This window comes from Pogoniulus pusillus, chromosome 19 (assembly GCF_015220805.1).
Source record: "Pogoniulus pusillus isolate bPogPus1 chromosome 19, bPogPus1.pri, whole genome shotgun sequence".
NCBI classification, from domain to species: domain Eukaryota; kingdom Metazoa; phylum Chordata; class Aves; order Piciformes; family Lybiidae; genus Pogoniulus; species Pogoniulus pusillus.
Window position 1 is genome coordinate 16,850,697 of NC_087282.1, and position 22,736 is coordinate 16,873,432.

The 22,736-nt window shown below is 40.7% G+C and overlaps 1 protein-coding gene across 20 annotated transcripts in view; it reads left to right on the plus strand.

The window, feature by feature from the left end:
* The window catches only part of TENM1 (teneurin transmembrane protein 1), a 926,028-nt gene that overhangs the window by 857,826 nt on the left and 45,466 nt on the right, over window positions 1–22,736 (plus strand). For all 20 annotated transcript variants that reach the window (XM_064159463.1, XM_064159467.1, XM_064159461.1 and 17 more), the window contains 4 exons: window positions 1,095–1,344; window positions 2,185–2,205; window positions 6,214–6,446; window positions 16,126–16,280. In XM_064159463.1, coding sequence (XP_064015533.1) covers window positions 1,095–1,344; window positions 2,185–2,205; window positions 6,214–6,446; window positions 16,126–16,280 — 659 coding nt within the window. The remainder of the gene's footprint in view (window positions 1–1,094; window positions 1,345–2,184; window positions 2,206–6,213; window positions 6,447–16,125; window positions 16,281–22,736) is intronic.

Consider the following 22,736-nt stretch of genomic DNA (forward strand, 5'->3'; position numbering starts at 1 on the left):
ATTGTAGCTTCAGACTTAGCTGAAAGCCATAAAAAAATATCTAACAGGAGTTGGTACAGACAGGACATAATACATTTGCCAAACTTCAGAAAAATTTGGACATGTCTCCACGTGTGTTTCCTGCAGTGTCTAAAATATGCTCATTTCACAGTGTAAGAGTCTTCTAGAAAGCACATTCCCTTGTTCTTATTCCTGTAATTGTACCACCTTTCAGATGAAGTAGTGGGCAAAGGGCAGTAAGAGGTTTTGGACTGTGGTCTGAAAGAATCACAGTCTTTCAATCAGAAACAGCCAAAAATCTTAGGAGAATGTTGTTTTAAAGATACCTAACTATGTTACCACCTTTAAAATGAACACTACAGCTGGCAGCTTGAAAAAATACATCTTTGTACTGGTTCTGGTATCACCAGCCTAGTAATTGAGAATTGCAACAACATATGCTGCAGAGCAGTGCTAAAATACTGACACACTAAAAAGTTGTTTTAAGCTTTACAGCAGAGCTTAATATATTCTTGCTGGTAGGATATTCACTTGTGCCTCAGAATTATGCTTTGACTCTTAGCTTGGCTTTGCTGCACTTGGCACCATTTTTATATACCATGAAGGACTTGCATTTGAATTTAAATATTGATTTTGTACTGCCACTCAGTGCTCTTTTGTAAAAAATGCATAGTAGTCCTGCTATTAATCTTCCTTAATTAAATATTCAAACTGCCTAAGAAGTTCCTCTGCTACCTAATAAAAATTTATGAATAGAATGAATATTAAAGTAGTAATCCCCAAGAAATCAGATAGCACTGCAATTAACAGTCAATTTGTTAGAGCATTAACCAACCATGAGTTTTTCTCATGATGTTAGGTTTTAAAATAGCCACTAAGCAATGGTGGACAAAATGGTGATGGTGAAGCTTGGGGCAGAACAAACTTGGAAGAGATTAGTGGGATCCTGTGACAGTCTTTAACATCCAGTGTTTGTTGGTATGTTGCTGAGCTGCTTTAAAGAGGACCTGTATAATCCAAAGCTGCAAAGAGTTTAAATGCACTGCATTTGCTTTTTTTGTCTCCATTTCCCTCCCCCCCCCCCCCCACTTTAGGAATTTTACACAAAGGAAATGGTGAAAACCTCTTCATTTCCCAGCAGCCACCAGTCATCTCAACTGTGATGGGCAATGGGCATCAGAGAAGTGTCTCTTGCTCCAACTGCAATGGTCTCGCACTCAACAGCAAGCTCTTTGCCCCAGTTGCTCTTGCGTCTGGACCTGATGGTAGTGTGTATGTTGGTGACTTCAATTTTGTCAGACGAATCTTTCCCTCTGGAAGCTCGATTGGTATATTAGAATTAAGGTAACAAAATCTCCTTTCTCAGCCTAGTGTTCATTTTCCTGCCTGGGATGTGCCTTTGCAAACTACAGTGAGCCTTTTTTCTTTTGGGTCTTAAAGAAGCAGCCACATTTAGTTGCCTCGTGAGCATGTCTCAGCTGGCAAGCAAACTCATCAGAAAATTTATGCTTAAAGTCATCAGTTAAAAAGGGCATCTTCAGTGGGCTTTAGCATGGGTTTTGCATAATGACTTTCTACAGAGTTCAGAATTAATGGGGGGGGAGGGTGGGGGGGTGGGTTTTCCTGCAGGATTTACTCATGCATTGTCAGAGAGTTAAAATAGTCTCTGAAAGTTAAAATACTCTGTGAAGTCTAATTCCATAGCAAATATACAGAGTATTATGTCAAGTCACAGTACTGTGGCTGAAAACAGTCTGACCATGTTTAAAATGAATACAATTAAATTGTCAGATCTGTAACAGAGGAGTTTAAGCAGACAGGAGCAAACCTGGTGTTGCACTTCAAGGTGTTGCCGTTAACAACTTCCCCGTCGTTACAACTGCAGCTTCCCATTCCCTTTTACAGCCAGAGACAAAGACAGGAAATATTTTGGATACCAATACACTAAAATTTGCTGAATTTCCAACTAGCTGCTGGTGATTACACTGAATTATCTTGCCAATATGCAGGCAGGAGTAAGGAAGCACTGAAAGAAGGAAATTGTAACAGAACAAACAGCATTTTGTCATAGTGATACCACTCTGAGCACAGGCAGGCAAAGAAGACAGTTTTGGTGCAGACTAACTTTTTTTTTTTCCCTTTTTTTTTTCTCTTCTTTAAACCCAAACTGATCTGTCTTGCTAGGAATAGAGACACAAGACACAGGTAAGTAAAACAGTCATATCTGAACCATGTTTGCAGAAACTGTCTTACAAAAGTACTTTTGGAAGTCTAGATATAGAGACACACTGAATTTAATAAACACAAATGTTAACCAAATTTGTTCCCAAAGTAGGTTCGATTTGTTCCCTCTGAAGGAACAAAGTCTCTAAAAATCAATTTGCTGATCACCAATCAGGGATGGAGATATTTAAACCTGAAGGCTGGGAATACGTTTCACAGCTGTCATATTCATTTCACATGGTGATTGTTGATCGTAGATGTAGCCAGCCAAGGAAACTGGGTTTTAGGAAAGGAATAAAGGCTTTCAGAGTCACACAGGACTGTGCTTTAGCAGTTCTAGGTTAGTATGAATTTTAATACCTGCCACAGTCACAGAGCATGCACAGCAGATTCCAGGGCTGAGGACACTGTGTCACAGCTCAGTCCTTGCTTCTCCAGGTAAAACCAAGCAGCTTTCACCCTATCCGGTTAGCATTTTGGCACTGCAACCTAAGGATTTCCTTAAAAGAATGAATATGACACATTAGGCTTCTGCAGCTGGTGTTCAGGGAGTTTTTTATGACAGTCCAGCTACAGAAATGGCATTGCATGCTAGAAAGATGGCAAGGCACTCTGTATCTTTAGTAACAATTTTCTTGGTGTTTCAATACTTAAATGAGCTAAATACAAAGCGTAGTGCAGCCTAAGCTGACTGATAACTTCATGGCTTGGAAGTGGAGTGTGGACTGAATGTGTGTTTGCAGGTTGAGAGTACTGGTTAGAATTAGCCCCTTTAGCCTCAAGAATTCTATTGAATGTTGTAGATTGTTTTTCCAGCCTTCTTACAGATGCTGTCACATCTCATGCATCTTACTTAAAATCTTTTTTTAAAAGAATGATTCCTTGTTGGTAAGTGCAAGGTTGGGTTTTTTTTTTTCCTCCTGGAGTATTGTTTCCATTTACTTTAAACTTACCATTATCTTTGTAAAGTAAAGAAAAGGAACAAATTGAAAGTCGTGCCAGGGGAAGTATAGGCTGAATGTTAGGAGGAAATTCTTGACAGAGAGAGTGATTGGCATTGGAATGGGCTGCCCAGGGAGGTGGTGGAGTCACTGTTCCTGGAGGTGTTCAAGAAAAGCCTGGATGAGGCACTTGGTGCCATCGTCTAGATGACTGGGTAGGGCTGGGTGCTAGGTTGGATTGGATGATCTTGGAGGTCTCTTCCAACCTGGTTGATTCTATGATTCTATGAAAGCTTTAAGCATAAACACCAAGAGTTTTCTAATAGCCAGTCTTCTAAATGGAATTACAAGGATGACAGAAAATGTGCCTGCAAGGACAGTACAGGACCCCTCATTCTCTACAGTTTTGGCCCAATGAACCATCTTTATTTAACATCTAAAATTCTCCTTGCAACTTTTTGCACAGAAGAGCTTTACTAAAATTCATCTTTTGGCTGGGCCATCTCTTCTGAGCTCACTCCAGAAAGTACAAACAATTCTTAGCATTTTCAAAACCCAAAACTTAATAGCACTGATGGTCCACAATTCATCCTCAATTGTGTTTAGCTCATCATCATATTCACCTTTCATCATACCACTGCCCTCTCATTCCTATGATTCCTTGGACTGGGTTTCACATCCATTCCCTAACTGTGGGAATACCTCTTTCCTTATATTTCCCTCTTCTGTCTTTTATAGATGTTTGTGGCTTAGGTCAGCTTTAAGCTGGTCTGGCTTGTGGCTCAGTCCTGAGAGATGCTGAGTAGTTTCTGTCTTTTTGGATGACAAATGAGAACTGAGAGAAATAGGCTCAAGCTCTATCACATTTATCATGGTACAACATTAACCTTATCACTTATAAATGGGAGTAAGATATCAGCTGATCATCTTTTAGAAGTGTCTTAGCAATACATAGGCTACTCAGTAGACTGCCAAAAGATATTTGTAAGTAATTTTTACACTGTTTTGCAACGTTGCTCAGCCAAGCAAAGATTTCTTGTTTGAAGAGACTCCACCAACCTGAAATCAAGTCGTTAAGTAAATCAGAATCATCTCAGACATTATCTGCCAGTTGTGTGTATCTAGATTATTCCTTTCCTGGCTGCTTGTGGCACAAAACCCCAGCCCTGCAGAAGAAGCTGTACTCCAAGCATTGTTAAAGCCACCTTAAACAGTACAAAGCTGAGAGGAGTAACACATCCAAAATTTGTTACAGCCATCTTTGGCATTAGCTAATAATACAAATCATAGAATCATAGAATCAACCAGGCTGGAAGAGACCTCCAAGATCAGCCAGTCCAACCTAGCACCCAGCCCTAGCCAGTCAACTAGACCATGGCACCAAGTGCCTCATCCAGTCTTTTCTTGAAGACCCCCAGGGACGGTGCCTCCACCACCTCCCTGGGCAGCCCATTCCAATGGGAAATCACTCTCTCTGGGAAGAACTTCCTCCTAACATCCAGCCTATACTTTCCCCAGCACAACTTGAGACTGTGTCCCCTTGTATTGCTGGTTGCCTGGGAGAAGAGGCCACCCCCTACCTGGCTACAATGTCTTTAATAGAAAATTAGAAAATTAACAATGTTTTTAATCTGCAGAGCAGATAGGAAAGTCCCATATAGAGTCACAAACGATAGAAACAGGTCAGTGTTTTGCCTGTCAGAAACACGGCAGTGATAAAAACACTGAGCACCTAAACGCTCTGCCAGGCACACACTGCCTGTGCCTATCTCCCACCATTCCAGTGACAAACTGTGTTTTAAAGGAGCTATAGAGCTACACTTACCTGGACCTTCATTTTATGATCAGGGCTACATTGCAGTCTCACCATTAGCATGGTGTGCCATGTGCTTAGACAGTTTCTCAGACTGGGAATTAACTTTGCACTGAAAAAAAAAAGAGAAGAAAAAGTCTGACTGGCTAATAAGATGCAGCCCAGTTCTTCGATTAGAATTTATGATTCTCACTATTTAATTAACATATGTAAATATTTTTTAATAACATTTTATAATCTCAATAAGGCACTTCAGTGCATGAATTATGGTGCGTTAATTCATGCCTAGTTGCACTGACAGCACTTGGCCTTCTGCCTTGCTCCTGACAATACAGTCAGCATGAATTAAGGCACCACATTTCACACCTTCATATTTCCTAAGGTTTAGAAACATAAAAATAACCAAGAGTGGGTATTTGTGCCCATACAGAACTCATAGATTTGTTTTCATTGCCAAGAGTACTAGGACTTATCAGGTATAGAAAAATGACCTTGCTTTTCATAGTAATAATTACAACCAAGCTGAGGTCACTCTTGTTAGCTTTATACTTGCTGGCTTGGTCCTAAAGGACAGACTAACTACCAATCCATTCTCTGCATAAGCTTTGTGATACACATCACAGAATCACAGAATCAGCCAGGTTGGAAAATGCCTCTAAGATCACAGAATCCAGCCTATCACCTAACCCTTCTAATTAAACCATGGCACTAAGTGCCTCATCCAGCCTCCTCTTAAACACCTCCAGGGATGGTGACTCCACCACCTGCCTGGGCAGTCCACTCCAATGGGCAATCACTCTTTCAGTGTCGAACTTCTTGCTAGCATCCAGTCTAAACCTGCCCTGGTGCACTTTGAGACTGTATCCTCTTGTTCTGTCATTGAATGCCTGGGTGAAGAGATCAACCCCTACCAACTGGAATACCCGGGCATGGTGATGGTGGTGGTGAGTGAAACGATCCTGGTCACTTAAAGAGGGTGGTGAACGGCAGCACAGGATCCAGCACCATTGGTGAGGTCTGAATTAGGTTAGGCTGGTTAGGCTCTGCAGCCAATACTAGGTCCTTCATTCTCAGCAAGGGTGCCTGTGCAAGCTATGTTAAAGCTGCTCTCCCTCTGTGATGTCCAAATCATTGAATAGATGTCTTCAGATAAGCAGAATACAGTTGTTGTGCTGCCATGAGCAGAGGTTAAAAAGAAAAACAATTTAACTTTGATGTCCTTCCCTTCTGTTTTAGTACAAGCCCTGCACATAAATATTACTTGGCTGTTGATCCAGTGTCAGAATCCCTTTACCTCTCAGATACCAACACTAGAAAAGTCTACAAAGCAAAATCTATCATTGAAACAAAGGATCTGGCCAAAAATGCAGATGTGGTGGCTGGAACAGGGGATCAGTGCCTTCCATTTGACCAGAGTCACTGTGGAGATGGTGGAAAGGCATCTGAGGCATCTCTCAACAGTCCAAGAGGTAAGAGCATATCTGAAGTACTTGGTGTTGGTCAGCTCTCATTTACTCCTCTTATTTAGCAACTCAGATGCAACTGGATGTACAAAACTGGATATGAGGTGATAATTTAACCAACTATAAGCAAGCTGGGTCATTTCATAAAGCTCACTTGTGTTTTAATATAGTCAGTCCTTTAGGAGGGAATAGCACAAGCTGCAGACTCCTGCTGGCATCCTGTGAAATATTCTTTCTTGTGTGGCAACACTTCTCTTTTATTACCTTCCAATGGCAAGGTGGCAGCATTTAATTATATTTAACTTTTAAGCAAATAATACGGTTGCAAAGTACATTTTTTAGATTTTATGCATTCAGGTGATTCTTGTAATATTAGTGGAGCTTACTCATGCTCATTAAGTCAGAATGTTCAAATCAGACAGCCAGCAAAATCGAGTTTATTTGGGACTTGCTTGTCCTTGCTAATTAAATGCACTTTGCCAGATAGGAAGATCTCAGCTACTGCACATGAACTAAGCGTTTTACTGCAGCCTTCCCGTCAGAGTACATCCTGTATTGTCATGGGCAAAATGCATGTGAAGGATTGAATCCCCACCAGTGCCACAATTAATTCCCTTGCAGTGTGGGTTGGAACTGTGATAAAGTCTCTGGGTTTGGTGCTCTAAAGCAGCTGATCACCCTCAACTCCCACTATAATCTCTGTAAGAAATGATACTCAGCAACTCCGGTGGCAGAGCTCGGAGTGGGCTTTTAGCACACTTACCCCATAGCACACTGCTCTTCCTAATGACTGCCTCTAAGGAAGGAGCTGGATTATTTCTCGTGGGCTAATAAAAGAAGTCTGTATACATCAGTAGGAAATTAGAATGCATTATTAGGCAGAAATGTCTCTAAGACAAGCAAATAATCCTGTTTTAAGGCTTAGCGAGAAACACGTAATTATAGTGTGACTTTAACTTGTCTTTAATGATAGAAGGTAAATGTGAGGTAAGTACAAATAAATGTTGATCTTCAGGCAGCTAATTAATGTAATGAATCAATTCTAAAAATAGTAGAAAACAAAGGTTTTCATTACCTTTAGCAGGAAAATGATCAATGTTTTATTGCTGGTTACAATTGATTATATCTAATTACAGTACAATGAGTTGTTCCATCTTACTCTCTTCTCAGGGAAGTATGTTGATGAAAATGTGTAATATGCTATTTACTTTAAAAATACTCACACATAGCTGACTTCCTTAACAGAAAATTCCAGTCATAAAGAGATTAAGGGGAATAAAGGCATGATTTACAAGTTCTGGGGCAACCAGCAAATACTAAAATGTAAACTGAGAGCAGAATGGATCATATATTGGCAAATTCAGGTGATGGCTGCTTTTGATTTATGCATCTACACCAAATTCCATCAGTTTGAAACCATCAGGGCTATTAGGTCTTGGATTTTAATCACAAGAAACTATGGGCTGCCACGTGCCCTTTTTGTATAGAGCCTAGCAAAATGGAGCATCAACCTTTAGTCACCAGCACAGTATGAGCAATTAGCTGTATATTATCGTAATGGCCATATAAGTACCTGCCCTTGTTTCCTTCTAAACTGAAAGAGGTTGAGTAACCTTGGACAGTAGTTGGAAGTACTTGTCTGATACCCACAGATCTATTATTTATTAAGAAACCTAAAAATCTCCTGCTGTTAAGTGCAGTCTTAAAGATTCCATTGGAGCACTTTGCTTGTTCTTGGAATAATTGTTAAGTCAGAAGCTGTCACATTGCTACTGAAATAACATTCAAACAGCATACACAAATATAGTTTTTCCAGGAAGCAGGAAATGCTGAGAAATTTTTTTTTGAGAGTCCACAAATTCACCTACATCTTCTCCACACTTAAAAGGACTTGAACACAAGTAACAAAATGTTATGTAGTATTGGACCACAGAAATAAGCAAATACTGCTAATTTCTACAGTGCAGAACCAGGTACTTGGTAATGCACATAAAGGCAGAGTAATTGCCAAGAGATTATTAAGTATAATCACTTGCATTACTCAATGACCAGACAAGATTAACATTTGTTTTAAGCTGATAAAGTGGTTAGTGCCTGGTTTTTTCTCTCCTCTCTTCACTCTATCTTTTTGCCCTGGGTATTCCTTCTTTCCTTGTTCTTCCTTGGTAGAAAGGTAGTATTGGAGAAAGAACTCCATTTAGTGGCTGTCCGAGCTTGGTTAGTTACAGCTCAGAAGTTGTCTCACTTTTGCTAGTGGCTGCCTGTGACTCCAAATAAGGGCTTATCTATGTGACTCAGTTTATCATTTGCAAAACTGATAAGAAATACCTGCTGTGGTAACACTTGTGAAACTTAATCCTGTTTGGTAACCTCCTCAGAAGTATGTTAATATGAGAAAATCCAAATGCTCTTTCACATTCACTTTCCTGAGTGAAAGTTGCTTCAAATGCTGTTTTAACTTTTTGGAACTTACAATGATTTCTTTACTTCAGTGAGCATGCAGCTAGGGTTTGGGGGAAAAAATAGGTTATTAATTATTTAAGTCTTATATCCACTTTGATTTCTCATCTTCATTTGGCAAGGCTGTCTTTGCCTCCTGACCAGGAATGAAATGCCAGACAGAAAGGCACGATGTCACATTAATCAGTTATGATTTGATCTGCTTTCCACAACTTTTATTTTGCAGGTTGCAAACGTGTAGCTTTGTTAAGTCTGTTTCCATGTCTGTGTGAAGGACTGGAGATGAGGCTTAGTGAACATTAATCTTGCACTATTGTATGTTGAGCTGACTTTGAAAGATGCTTTTAAACATGCATGGCTGGTGTAGTTGAAATTTGAACTCAAATATATTATTTTTACTTCTACTTTCTTTAATTCTGTAGAGATCTCAGACTAATGAGTCATGTAATAGATGACCAAATACTTAAGCAGAATGTGAAATGATGGGAGATAGGGACATAAAATAAGATCTGTGACAAGCTGAACATGTTTATTACATAAGAAGATATTGAAAATGAAGAAGTAACTACACAAAGTATTAATCATTGAATTCCAATCGCTTGGACTTTACAAAGTAACAGATTTTAATTTTGAGGTGGGAAATTCTTTGGTGGGTTTATGGATTTTTTTGGGGGGGGGGGGGGGAAAAAGTATGCATGGCATACCTAGTCACCAATGTTATCATTTGAACAATCTGGACTAGTATTTATAATAAGATGCTAGGGGATATAATGTCCCGATTTTAACTAGGTTAGTCATCGAGTATTAGAGCAGTAAAAATCACTGAAATTAATAGAAATACCTGAAAGTTTTTCTACTTAGCACTGCAAAAGCAATGCCTGGATCAAAGTCATTGAACATTTACCTGCCCTGTCCTCCTGATATTCGTGAGCTTTAGATATGTTAAATAGATTTGACTTTCCAAGCTTAATTGACAGAGCCGATGAGAGGCTGAAACAATCAAGTTACCACATTTTCTGCTTAGCTATAGCATCTCCCAGTCAGTATGCAAAGAAAAGTGTCTAAATCCAAAGATTAAAGCATCTGAGGTCTTGCAGTGCCTGCTTTTTGATTGCTGGATGCAGATCAGACTCTAGACCTAGAAGATAGGTGCACACACTGTCTGTGCAAGCTGTGTGCACAGCTCAAGAAATTAAAAACAGCAGACTGATTATGAGTACCTGAATGCAGTGCAGTGACCTCACTATAGATGCAGTGACCTCAAAATAAGCACCAGGGAAATGTAAGAGGCTGGATAAGTTCTAAATCCCCTGCTTATAAAGTACCATATACACAGCTATAGCAAAGAGCCTTTTTCACTTAAACCCATGGCCATGAACACAATACAACTGAAAGCTGGAATTAGAAATTGGTTCTGCAGTGTAGATTTATTAATTTTGCTTGAAATTACAAAGGAAATAATACTTTTTTTTTAATTATAGTTTTGAAAGTGTATTCACCCCAGTAGCTTATCCTGAAATAATCAGTCTTGTTGCTTGCCATCTGCAGTAATACTTTCTAAAGTAAATAAAGCTGCAAGAACAACTGTTGAGATTAAACCTTTCTGTTTGTCAAATGACAACAGCTCATTTAAGAACTGCTCTTCCTGCTCAAGTAAAAGATTCCTGTTACCTTCAGTGGGATGTGCACCAAATTCCTCATATAGCCTATTGTGGAAACAAGAAGTAATGATTGTTACTATTTATTCAGCAATCTCTGTTATTCTATAAATTCCTAATACCTTTTGATCCCTACCATACAATTCAAAAAGGAAAGCAGAATCGGGTGAAGTGTTTCATTAGCTATATAGAGAGGAAGGAGTAGACAAACCAAAGTGATTTGCAGCCTCAGATCATTGCCATCCATGCATCATAAAACCAGCAAAAAAAATAATATCATCCTGATTTTGATCCAACAGATTTTTTTTTCCTTTGTTCTTCTCTCCTGTGGTCTTAGTCACCTATGATTTCAGCAGTCTGGGAACCTTGTAGACCAGCTGATAAACATTTTGGACAGCAGGTTTTCCCTTCATCTGAACACCTAAGTTATTCACTGTTCCACTAACCATTGTCAGCAGTAATTATGACCCCAGTCATCCTGTGTCAGACAGGAAGCAGGGCATTTTCAGTCACTAGTTAAAAATGCTGTTTACTCCAACTGGCTGTTACCACACCTAAAGAGAACACTGAAGTGCAAATACTGACAGAGAGCAGCTGAATATTTTGCTGATAGTACTGAGACAGTAATGAAGTAAAGATGACAAAGATCACAAAGCAACAGACTGCAAATCACTTGAATCATATTTTGAGTGGTGTATTATGGTAACCTATAAATAACTAATTGCATAAAATTGCTTTAGTAGTTTCTAGATGGCAGCTTTAATTAAAAGCACTGGAGACATTTAGAAGTTTAGAAATGGATGGCATGTAATTTGCCCTTTTACCAACCATAAAATGATAATTAACCAATTTGATTCACTTCTTCCTATTAAAAGTTTTATGAGAATCACAAGTTCATTCTACATGTGTGAGGTTTTTTTCTGCAGAAGGTGATATTCTCTTTTATCAGTCCTTACCAGTGGTTTTAGATGTTCTTTTACAAATTCTTCAGAAGTTTAATTAGGAGTTTTCAATGCAAGATGCTCATTTGCAAAGTTTTTAGCCAAGAAAAAAGTATAATTTCCACACGTGGGCAACGTATAGCTCTAGCTGCTGTTACTGGTGTGTTTGGAAGGGACTTTTTCCCCCAAGAAGTCTCTTAGAATGCAAGTGTGGACTATAATGTAGGAGGGAAAAGTAAAAGAAAACATCTTAATGGGAAGTTTACTGTGTTACTTCTAATCTGTATTTTTTAGCACTGTAATCATAGCTCCATTAAAGTTGAAATGCCAGACATTCTGAAGTGAAAGATCATATATAATCATATATATTTTGAATTTATATCTATGAGAACTGCACACAAAGTGTTGCTTGCATTTGTAATTGTGTACATATGTGCACTAAGGCAGACCTGCCAAGGGAAATAACCCTTTAACCACAGTCACTCCTGAGAGCATTACAGCAGGAGAGGTTATAGTCAGCTTTGTGTTTATCATGGTTGCACGCAGCCCATCTATAATAATAAGTACTATTTTATGCAGAAAACACTTATAAAGAGCAAAACTTTTTTCTGCAGTCTTTTTGTTGATTCTACATAGTAGCTGTGTGTGATTGCTCTAGCAGCAGTTAATTTTTAAAGTTAGTTAAGAGAATTTCAATAATACTGATGAAAAGATCTCCAAATGCTACAAATACTGTTCCAAAATGACTGCACATGTATCTACTGGAGGTACTGACTAAACATGACTAAAAACAGTCCTTCAGTATGAGGATGTTAACTCAGGAGAAGGAATTGTGCTCAGCCCTAAGCCAAAGAACAAAACTCCTTGCATAAGTTTATTTTGCATAAGTTTATTTTGCCCTTACTCAGACATGAGTGTTTAATGAGGAATCCCAGCAAGGCAACTCTGTCAGTGGTGCAGGAGGTCACATTTGTGCCCAAAGACAGCATCAGTCAGACCTACAGTTTAGTGCTATCATTGCTTTAAAAAACCCTACCAGGATACAACTGAGAACCTAATACACACTACATCTCATTCTCTGTGCAAAGGAAAGATAACTAAACTATGACCTTTGTTACTCACTCATGGAGAGAGCAGTGTTGCTCCTTGCACTCAGTGCAATTCATTACACTCAGCCTGTGCCTGTTTCCTCTCTGGGTTCCTCGGTGATTAAAGCACAATTGAAGTGCTGTGTGTGATTTGATTCCGCATTATACTGTACGTCAGAAAAGGATTAAAAATAAGCTCTTGGAGTACAGATTATGTGAAGCTTCATGCAAGATGTGACAGGAGCATTAATGAATCCAACTCATAACAATGAATAAATTGGGACAGTTTAGCCACAAATCCTTATTTTGTTTTCCAGTGGATGCCTTATACAGAGCATTTGTCAACAAGACTTAAATACATGTGTAATTTTTTCGCATAGCTAACGTCACTGGAAGCAATACACTGGTACTTGAAGAAACTGGCTCATTAGGAAGTACCAGAAATTACCTTTACTATGAATACTGAAGACACAGGCTTGTTTATGCCATCACACTGGCATAGGTACTTTCCTTGCAGTTAAATTGCTTTTCTGCAACAGCTGGAGAGCAGAATGTACACTATTAACGTTAAAGGATCTTTGCTTTTCTTACCTAGTCAGTGTTTGAAATCCATTCAGTGCCACAGATGAGTAGCTTTATTTCACTGCAGCATAATTTCTGATTTTTTTACATAATGGCTGGTTGGCAGCCAGCACAGCCATCTGCTCACGGGGAAACTGCGTAAAGCAGAAGATGCCTTTGCCCTACTGATAGATACTGGCCTCGTGTTATCCATGGCATGGGTCTGATCCGGGGCTGTGCTATCCAGGTGAGAAGTATGGCCCCTGGCTTACCAGGCAGCACCATCCCTCTGCAAAAGTAGGCTAAGACACAGCACATGTACTGTAGCTCCCACTCACATCATGTTTCTCATTCAAGTCTGTGAACCAGGCTGGAAAGCAAGTCAAACCCCAGCTAGCATTGCTTCACGAGGCAATGCCAGTAAAGTTAAAAGGTCCCCACAGCTGCATGCAGACCACAGCAGCCACACACAACACTCCTTGCTCCTCCTCACATCTTCCTTGTCCCAGCAGTCAAGCATGGTGTTTTCTTCTCAAAAGGAGTCTTGAAGAGACTCCCAAGAAAGCAGAAGGAATCTTGGTCTGAAAAGACTCTATCTCCAATCTCCACATGTCCCCAGAGAAAAACCCTAAACCAATTTTCTAGACATTTCCATTTACTAATAATCCCTTAGCATGCTTCAGCTTTACAGCTTAAAGCTGATCAGAGAAGAAGGGCAGGAATCTAGGTTGGACTGGATGATCTTGGAGGTCTCTTCCAACCTGGTTGATTCTATGATTCTATGATTCTATCTCTGCCCTGCAGAGCAGGAGGTGCTTCAAAGCCCAGCTCTACCTGCTCTGTGATAGCAGAGTCAGCCCTACCCTTCTGATTTTCTGAAGACAAAACTTATCCATATACAAACTAAGCTACAGATCATGACTCCAGCTGCTGGGAATTATTGTTATGAAAACCTCTGCAGAGGAAGTGCCGTTCTTTTGGTGTTGTTTGCTTTGTTGGCTTCTGCAGTGTGCTCTCCTTCAGATTAACACTTGGCTGAAAGGTAGCTGGAAAGCTGGACATAGTAGGAGTGCTAGATGCTAAACTTAACTGCTGCAGCCTTTGGAGATAGAGATATATAGATACAGGTAATTTGTTTTGTTAGGGGAGGTTTGGGGTTGGGTTGGGTTTTGTGACAGTATCCTCAGACCTTTGCAAGGAGCAGTGAAGAGGCACCTCTATATGTGAACTGAGTGGTGGAGGACATGATGGTAGAGTGCACCTGAAAGGCTGTCCATATACAAGGCTTTCACAGCCTTGCTCAGTGTCCCCCCTTTCAGACAGTGTAAGGATTGGGAACCCATGGCACAGGGGTCAGCCTGCCCTGGCAGAGGGAAGAGTTGAGCCCTAACCTCCTGGCCACAACAGAGAAAATGGTGTGGCTGTTATTCCTAACACAGACTCAATCACCAGCACCTCCAAATGTCAGGTGCATGTTTATTTGGGAGGCCTGGGGACACTGCTCCCCTCTTCTCCCAGCCCCGTAGGACCTGCATGTTCTCTATCAGGAACACTTGGTCCTGCCTCTGCCCATCAGACTGCTTACTCTCCCTTGCTCCCAGCTGCAACTCCTTCTGTGTATGTAAAGAAATTAAATCAAGTGTAAAGAAGTGGGGCTGGGAGGTGAGGGAATTTGGTTTGCTTTGGGTTTTTTTTTCTTTTTTTAGTAGCATGTAGAATTACTGTCTGAGATCTTAAACTGGCTTGTAGACAAGTGTTTTGTAAACTCAGAGTACATGCAGCCTTTGGTTGTGCAAGGGACAAAAATCAAGAACCATATAAGCCACTGTCCAAACCATCTGTTCAAGTCCTCTGCCTTCCTTTTTTGTGTAGCAGAACATAAATTCATTATTAAAATAGCTTGGCTGTGCACAGCAGCTGCTATAATTGCAAAGCTATGCAACTTTAAATGGGAAATTATGAACTAGTTTAATACAAGAAATTGAGCAGGTCTGGCAGAAAGGACTTCTTAAACCTGTCACGATTAGAAGTGTTTTTTCTACCTATATTTTTGGTATCTCAAGGGAACAAAAAGGTCTTACACTTCATCCACTATAGGTCTAACATATGGAATGCAAGATCTGGGGACAAAGCGTTAGGCTGGGACAAAATAAAGCTGGGCATGAGTTGGGACATGGCTGTGCCACACACTGATGGGAGCCAGCAAGCCCTCCATTCCTCAGTTTCCCCATTGAAGTACAGAAGACCATAACCTTTCCTTTGCATAGCCCTCACATTCATTTCAGGGTCCATCTCTCCAGTGCAATGGTGCTAGATCCATCACAGAGCCCAAAGTGGAGATCTGCACTAGCTCCTGCAGAAGCCCACTGTTGCCATGAGACTGGTTCCAGTACATGCTCATCCTCTCAGGAAGCACTGCACTGCAATACATTCTGCAGCACAGATATTACTTCTGCCTGCTAAGCAGAGCCTGGTTTGCACCATTTTTATGTGGTGCACATATCACAATAAAAGCTTCTCTTGCTTCTCCCTTGCTCAGACACTTTGAGAATTGTCTTTTCCAGTCTTAATGGTTCTATGAAAATGAAGAAAAATCAACTGTAAGTTCTTAGAAAAGCTAGTCTTGCCCTGCTTTATGATGGCCATGAAATAAAGTTATTGAAGAGATTAATTCTATGTATGTAGAATTATATTCCAAGCAAGGTCTCTGCTGCTTTGTTCTGTTTCTTCCTCATATCTTCCCTCTTTTCTCTCCAAGACAAAGAGAGCCTGATCTCTAGGTATGACCTTTCCATATATGGTTTGTATAAGCCTGAAATAAGTAATGAGTATTAAAAAAGTGAAAAAAACCCAATTTTTTTTAAAATCAACTTTTCAGAGTCAAAGAGGAGAGGAAACATTTTATGGTCCTGCTTTTTAATCTAGATAATATCAGTATTTACACTCTTCTTTTTTTTCACCCTTCCCCTTTGTGCAGGTATCACTGTAGATAAGCATGGATTTATTTACTTTGTTGATGGCACCATGATTCGGAAGATCGATGAGAATGGTGTGATCACAACAATAATAGGATCAAACGGCCTCACATCAACCCAGCCTCTGAGCTGTGACTCTGGAATGGACATCACTCAGGTAAGCACTGGGTTTTCATGTGTTGTCACTTTCCTACACACTGTGGAGATGAAATACCTTCGCTTTTGCACAAGGCTTGTGTTTCAGGAGATGCTGAATGATACGCAGAGTATGGAGTGGCTGTTCCATCCACGTGACTTGTTTAAGGTGTACCATACCAATGCAAAAGGGGGACTTTTTCCCAGGAAATGGGATATGAATGTGTAGAGAAGCTGGTAAAAACAAAATACATAGAATCATAGAATCAACCAGGTTGGAAGAGATCTCCAACATCATCCAGTCCAACCTAGCACCCAGCCCTAACCAATCAACTAGACCATGGCACTAAGTGCCTCATCCAGTCTTTTCCTGAAGACCCCCAGGGACCCCCACAGCCTTCCCCACATTCACCAGGCGGGTAACCTGATCATAAAAGGAGATCAGGTTGGTGAGGCAGGACCTGCCCTTCCTAAACCCATGCTGGCTGGGCCTGATCCCTTGGCTATCCTGTAGGTGCTTTGTGATGGCACCCAAGATGACCTGTTCCATGACCTTGCCTGGCATACTGCTTTAGAAAGTTGCTTCCTGCTCTGAGATGCATCTTCTAAAGGGTTTATCAGACATTTAAATTGCTTTCCTTTAGACTGATTTGCCTGAACTGCTAAATGGAAAAAAATACATTTTCTGTTAACATCGAAGTCTGTTTTAAATCCTGGAGGAGCATCACAGTGAGTAATTATACAACAGCACGTTTCAATACGTTTCTCAAAGTGCTTTTCAGTTCTTATTTTAAGAGCAGCGTGGAAGAAATAGGACTAAAGGACACTTACCACATCCCTAGTTTATGCTAAAAAAGATATATAGATAAATGTGAAGAAACATAAATGACTCTTGATGAGTCAGTGAGCCACACTTACAGATAGCACAAGGAGGGGATTGGCCTTTGCCAATAAGTACTTGAATTAAGCAGCTTCAGAATCTGGGGAAAGCTGTACTTGAAAAAAACTCAAGGCATTCAAGTAACATAGGAAAGTTATATTGTGGACTGTGTAAACTAATAACCAGGATCCAGATAATGTATTTCATTTTCTCCCTGCCCTTTCCTCAGTCCCTCACAATTGGAAAGTGACAGTTGAAATACAGCATAACAATGGTAAGAGCTTGTTCCTCATTTCTAAGCAGACTTTGGGTAACAGCAGCTGATCTTCTCATCCTCACATACACGAAGAATGTTGGGTCAGTGCCTTGGGTAGTTCTTAACAAAATTTCACAGGGACAAATGATGGATTCTGATATCACTGTTTAAGAAGCACTTGAGGATTTCATTACTACAGAGAAAAATGTGTTTGTGTTCCATTTCATATGTGGCTGCCCCCTAAGTCTTCCTAAAGGTGGGGAGGGGAACCTGAGCTTACCCGTTTCCAGTTCTGGAATAGACAGGCCTGTGTATTCTCATCGGTCCCGTAGACAAGTAAGTACTCCATGTAAAGCAGAACAGGGTCACTTGGCTGAGTTGTGCTATACCCAAGCTAAAACTAGCCTAGTAATTGTTTTATCACACAGCTTCTGGGCACCCTGGCTTCTGCTCTGGCACCTCTCCTTACAGGATAGCCAGTCCCGCAGGCGACTGAGCTCGCTGCAGCAAGCAGTGCTCCTCAGCTGGAGACACTCACTCTCCACTCCATCGCTACCTACCAGCTGGCAGCAACAATGCTTCATGGAACTTGAAGCTGCTTGAAGCACATTTACTTGCTTCTTGGACGTGTGTAACAACTGCCTGGGGCATCAATAACCAGATTAGATATCTCAGAGGTGCAGGGAATGGTGCCAGGTGCAACGTCTGCTCTCTGCCTTCTCCCTGTGATCTGCATCTCAGGCTGTACAAATAATTGCTTTACTGGCCATACAACGCGCGGCTGTGTATTCGTGTTCACATTTGTGCTCATTCTGCTCAGCAGCAAAGTATCTCTCTGAATCTGAAATGGCAAGTTTTGCTAGTTTGCAGCTCCTCTTTTAAAATGCAACTAGCCTTTAGCAATTAAGTTGCAGCAGGGGATGTGGCAAATGCAGAAATAACATTTATGTTTAAACTAAAAATGAGATTTAAAAAGTAAATCTTTCAAGGTACAATCAAATATGCCAGGTTTGCAAGTCATCTCGTTCTCATTCCATCTCCCCCCCCCAGCAGTCAGCAGGGACACCTCAGGCTGCACAGGGCCACATCAAGTCGTAGCATCAGCCAGGTTGGAAGAGACCTCCAAGATGACCCAGTCCAATCTATCACCCAGCCCTATCCAGTCAACTAGACCATGGCACTAAATGCCTCATCCAGCCTTTTCTTGAACATCTCCAGGGATGGTGACTCCACCCTGGGCTGTCCATTCCAATGCAAATCACTCTCTCTGTTAAGAACTTCCTCCTAACATCCAGCCTATACTTCCCACAGCACAACTTGAGACTCTGTCCCCTTTTTCTGTTGGTGGTTGTCTGGGAAAAGAGACCAACCCCCACCTGGCTACAACCTCCCTTCAGATAGTTGTAGACAGCAATGAGGTCTGCCCTGAGCCTCCTCTTCTCTAGGCTAAACAACCCCAGCTCCCTCAGCCTCTCCTCGTAGGGTTGAGGTTGATCACATCCCCTTGAAGTCAGGCATGTTAAACTGAAATGATTTCAGTGAAAATATGGGAATGATATTTTCACTTAGAAACAATTGTATGTTCTTGCAAGACTTCTGAGTGTATTCCAGAATGGCATAAACATAAATGAAAAATGATTTTGGCCCATCTCCACTGAAATGGTTCTTTTTTTTTTTGGCTAAATTACAAATGGCATTTACATCAAGAGAATGTGGGTTGCTGACAAATTGTGTGTTTAGAGGGACTTATGAAATAGGTTAATAAAATCAACTCTCAAAGCTAAATTTGTTCTGACAGTAAAATCAACGACTTGCTCAAATCAGTATTTCTTGATTTACCAAAAGCACCAAAATGTTCTCTTGAAATAAACACACAGAATAGCTGCCCATTGCAAAAATCACCCTCAATGACAAGCTTTCACTTTCAGGAATTCTCTTTAATAAATGAGTTGATTCTGAAAGGGTTTAATCATTTATGCCAAGATAAGTTTTGATGGTAACAATTCTTATTAATCATTCTGTGTTTGTTTTCACCACCTTCTCATTCTTAGGCATAGTACTCTGCATTCATAACAGGGTGAAGGAAGGACAGCTGGGGTTGGGAAGATTATATGCTGAAGCAAATAAACCACCTAGCTCTGTCTAATTACTTCGATCTCATCCTTCGCTATGAGGATGTTAATCTGAATTTAGAAGGAGAGGGACATTCAGTTGAAGTGTTTATGTGGTGTGCTGGTGTTCTCTGTACTGTTTCAGCACATACAAAACTTGGATGGCTTTTCTTCTTAGCACATGTGATTTCAGTGTGTTCTTCAATTAACAAGAAGCAAATCTAAAGAAAATGTCTCTTCAGAGCTAGATTTAGGAATATATATGTGCATATACTCAACACTTGCCATTGCAGCCAGGATTTTAGCAAACACCTACATTTAAAGCAGTTATTCCAGTGTCTTTCATTCTGATAAAGCTGGTTCTGCATTTTGAAAATGCTGTCTCTGAAACCCTGAAAACTCAAATGTGATCAAAAGATAAATTTTAAAGGTGAAACATTTTTGAGGGATACCAAAAGGTGATGTTTACCTTCATTTGTTCTGTGATTGCTCATACTCACCTCAGTAATGTATGTCGCCCAGTACCTGACTGCCAGACTGTTTAGGTGAATGCCTTTGGCACTCCATCCTTGACTTCTAGATCTGGCTCCCATTCTTCATTTGTTCTTTGGAAACTGTTTTGTTGCAGGTTAATTGGATGATTAATAAAAGCCATGTCAAAACTTAGACTTTGCATCTGAGCTGGAGAACCCACGGATTGAGCTATTGGCTCTCCCAGCTGTAGAGTCTTCTGCCAAATTGAAACAGAACAGAACTCCCTGCTACATCACCTGCCTTCCCCATCCACTTTGGATAGGAAGAGTATTATAGGTAGTCTCTAAATCAGGGACATAGCTTCGATGTAAAATACTCCTATTGACTTGTTGAATCGATGCATTCCTAACTGCTTTCCAAAGCTTGTGCCAGTAATAGACTGACTGGAAGGAACAATCCACATCAGGCCCTGGCCTCCTGTCCACAAGTCACAACAAGGATGCTAGCAGAGGAGTCTGGGATGGAAAGTGAAAGAAGGGAAAGAGAGGGGATCATCATTCTGTTTGACTGCCGGATGAATTTGTGCTTGATCCTGCTCTAGATCAGAGGTGTCTCTAGGTGCTTGTTTTCTCAAAGGTGCACACTCTCTTAGTGTTCACTGCTTCCCTAGGGCATACAGAATATTTTAGCCTAGTTATTGACAGCAAATGCGAGCATGCTGTGTGTCTGTCTGTCTGTCAGTGTACTTTTCTTCACAGTAAATCAAGATTTCCAGCACATTTGTAGAGGAACACCAGCCTTCACAGCAATTACATTTCTACACAGTCCGTAAAAAATATTAATCCAGATGGAGGAGAGAGACCTAAAGTGCCCTTTCAAAAGGAAATATTGCAGCATGAGCTTTCTTTTATTAAACTCTGGAGATTCCACTCAGGATCTAATAAATGCCCTATTCACAGGAAAGGCTTCCTTTGGTGCTGGGATCTTATTAAACTCCCAAGTCAGTCAGCCGTGCGACGGAAGTCCTTAGGAAACCAGACTTCATTAGATCCAGTGCTCATAGAAGTTATATTGACATTGTGGGAGGTTTTGTGTGAAAGTAAAAACACTTCAGCTCAGCCCAGCTTGAGTGATAAGCTTCACTGCTCTTCTGCCTCCATTGCTGTGGTGAAAACTGAGGAGGGAATTAGCAGATATTTCTACCATCTTGCAATTTCATCCTGTATCTTTCCTCCCATGAGAAGTGTGTGGGCTGAATTTCCACCACTCTGAACCTCAAGTCATTTATTTCTGTGTGAGTAGTAGTGGTTAGTGTTTAGGAACTGTACATACCAATTTCAAGCACAGTTGCTGCAAATATGGACCAAACATTTGCAAGGCAACGGAAAATGAATCCCAAGAGCTTTCTCTTAGTCTACAACCATGGCCTTGTTCTCGTGCTGATGTCAGTCCCACTGCGCATGAGTCTGTGCCAATGTAATAGCTCCAGCCTGATTGATGGTGTTAATAACTGTCACTGCTGTGTTCCAAAATGAAAGGTCTGGTTTGAAGACTTTTTCTTGACATTTGCACTTCATCAGCCTTTGTTCAGCAGTTTTCCATGTGAGGGAACCATCTATATTGTGTTGGTTCGCATAAACTTCAGTGACACTGCAAAATGTTTTGCTCCCTTTAAAACCATGACAGTGTTACTTACGTAGGCAATTTGCTTGCATAGGTCAAATTAAAAGGCAGATTTCTAGAACAGCTTTTAAAGGCAACCCACAAATGGTAGGAACAGCATGTCCTGGACAGCCTACCTTGAATGACGGAGGGCAGGGGAGAAAGCAATCAGTAATGCTGTTGATGACCTACTTGAAATAGTGAAGTGAGATACAGAGTGCTGAGAAGCAGGAGTGAAGATGAGCAGAACTGCTTGAAAATGTGGTATATATCTCAAAATGCAAACACTGACATTGCTCCTGCAGTCACAAGTGCTGAAGGCGCTCCCCACCAGCATCTGCACGGGCACAATATGCTTCAGTGGCATTGTAGAAGCCTTTTTGAGCAGAACAAAAAGCTCCCAGGACACAGTGACCTCACTTGAAAGCCACGATGAGGGTCTGCTCATCAGAGCAAGCATAGCCTAACAGAACTTTCACTGGATATGTTTGGAAGGAGGAAAGGAAAATGCGAGAGACAAAAATATGATCCGATGAATGGGGAGCAAGATAGCAGCATAAAAACCAAACTGATTCTAGGCTGAAGTACTTTTTAAGCCAGGTTGAAAGTAGGATATCACAAAGCATCTGCAGGATTACATGGAGAAAATTCATTAATTAGTGTTGCAGGTCAGAGGAAGACACATTATCCCTTTAGGTGGCTCTCTCCATACCCAACAGCATGCACTGCATTCTTGTACAAGCAGAAGGCAGAAATGGCTTTCTCCTTGGCTTGGAGAGCTCTATGCCATCAAAAAAAAAAAGAGAACTACTTTGTATGGATTGCAGCAAAGAATTGTAAAACTGCCCCTGCTCTTGATTTACTTTTAGCCCTCTACTTGTGCGAGTTTTTGCTCCGCTGTTCTAGTTATGTGTAATTAATGCATCATAAATATTCCAAATCTCTGAACTCTGTTTTTCAGTGCTTCACAGAAACATGGTTTATGTGTATTCATGAAATTGCTGAACAAATTGCACACAAAGCAGAAATGACAATTTATAGGCCCTTTAATTTTTATTTGTGGTTTTGCCTTACAGGAGACTTTCAGAGCTTTTT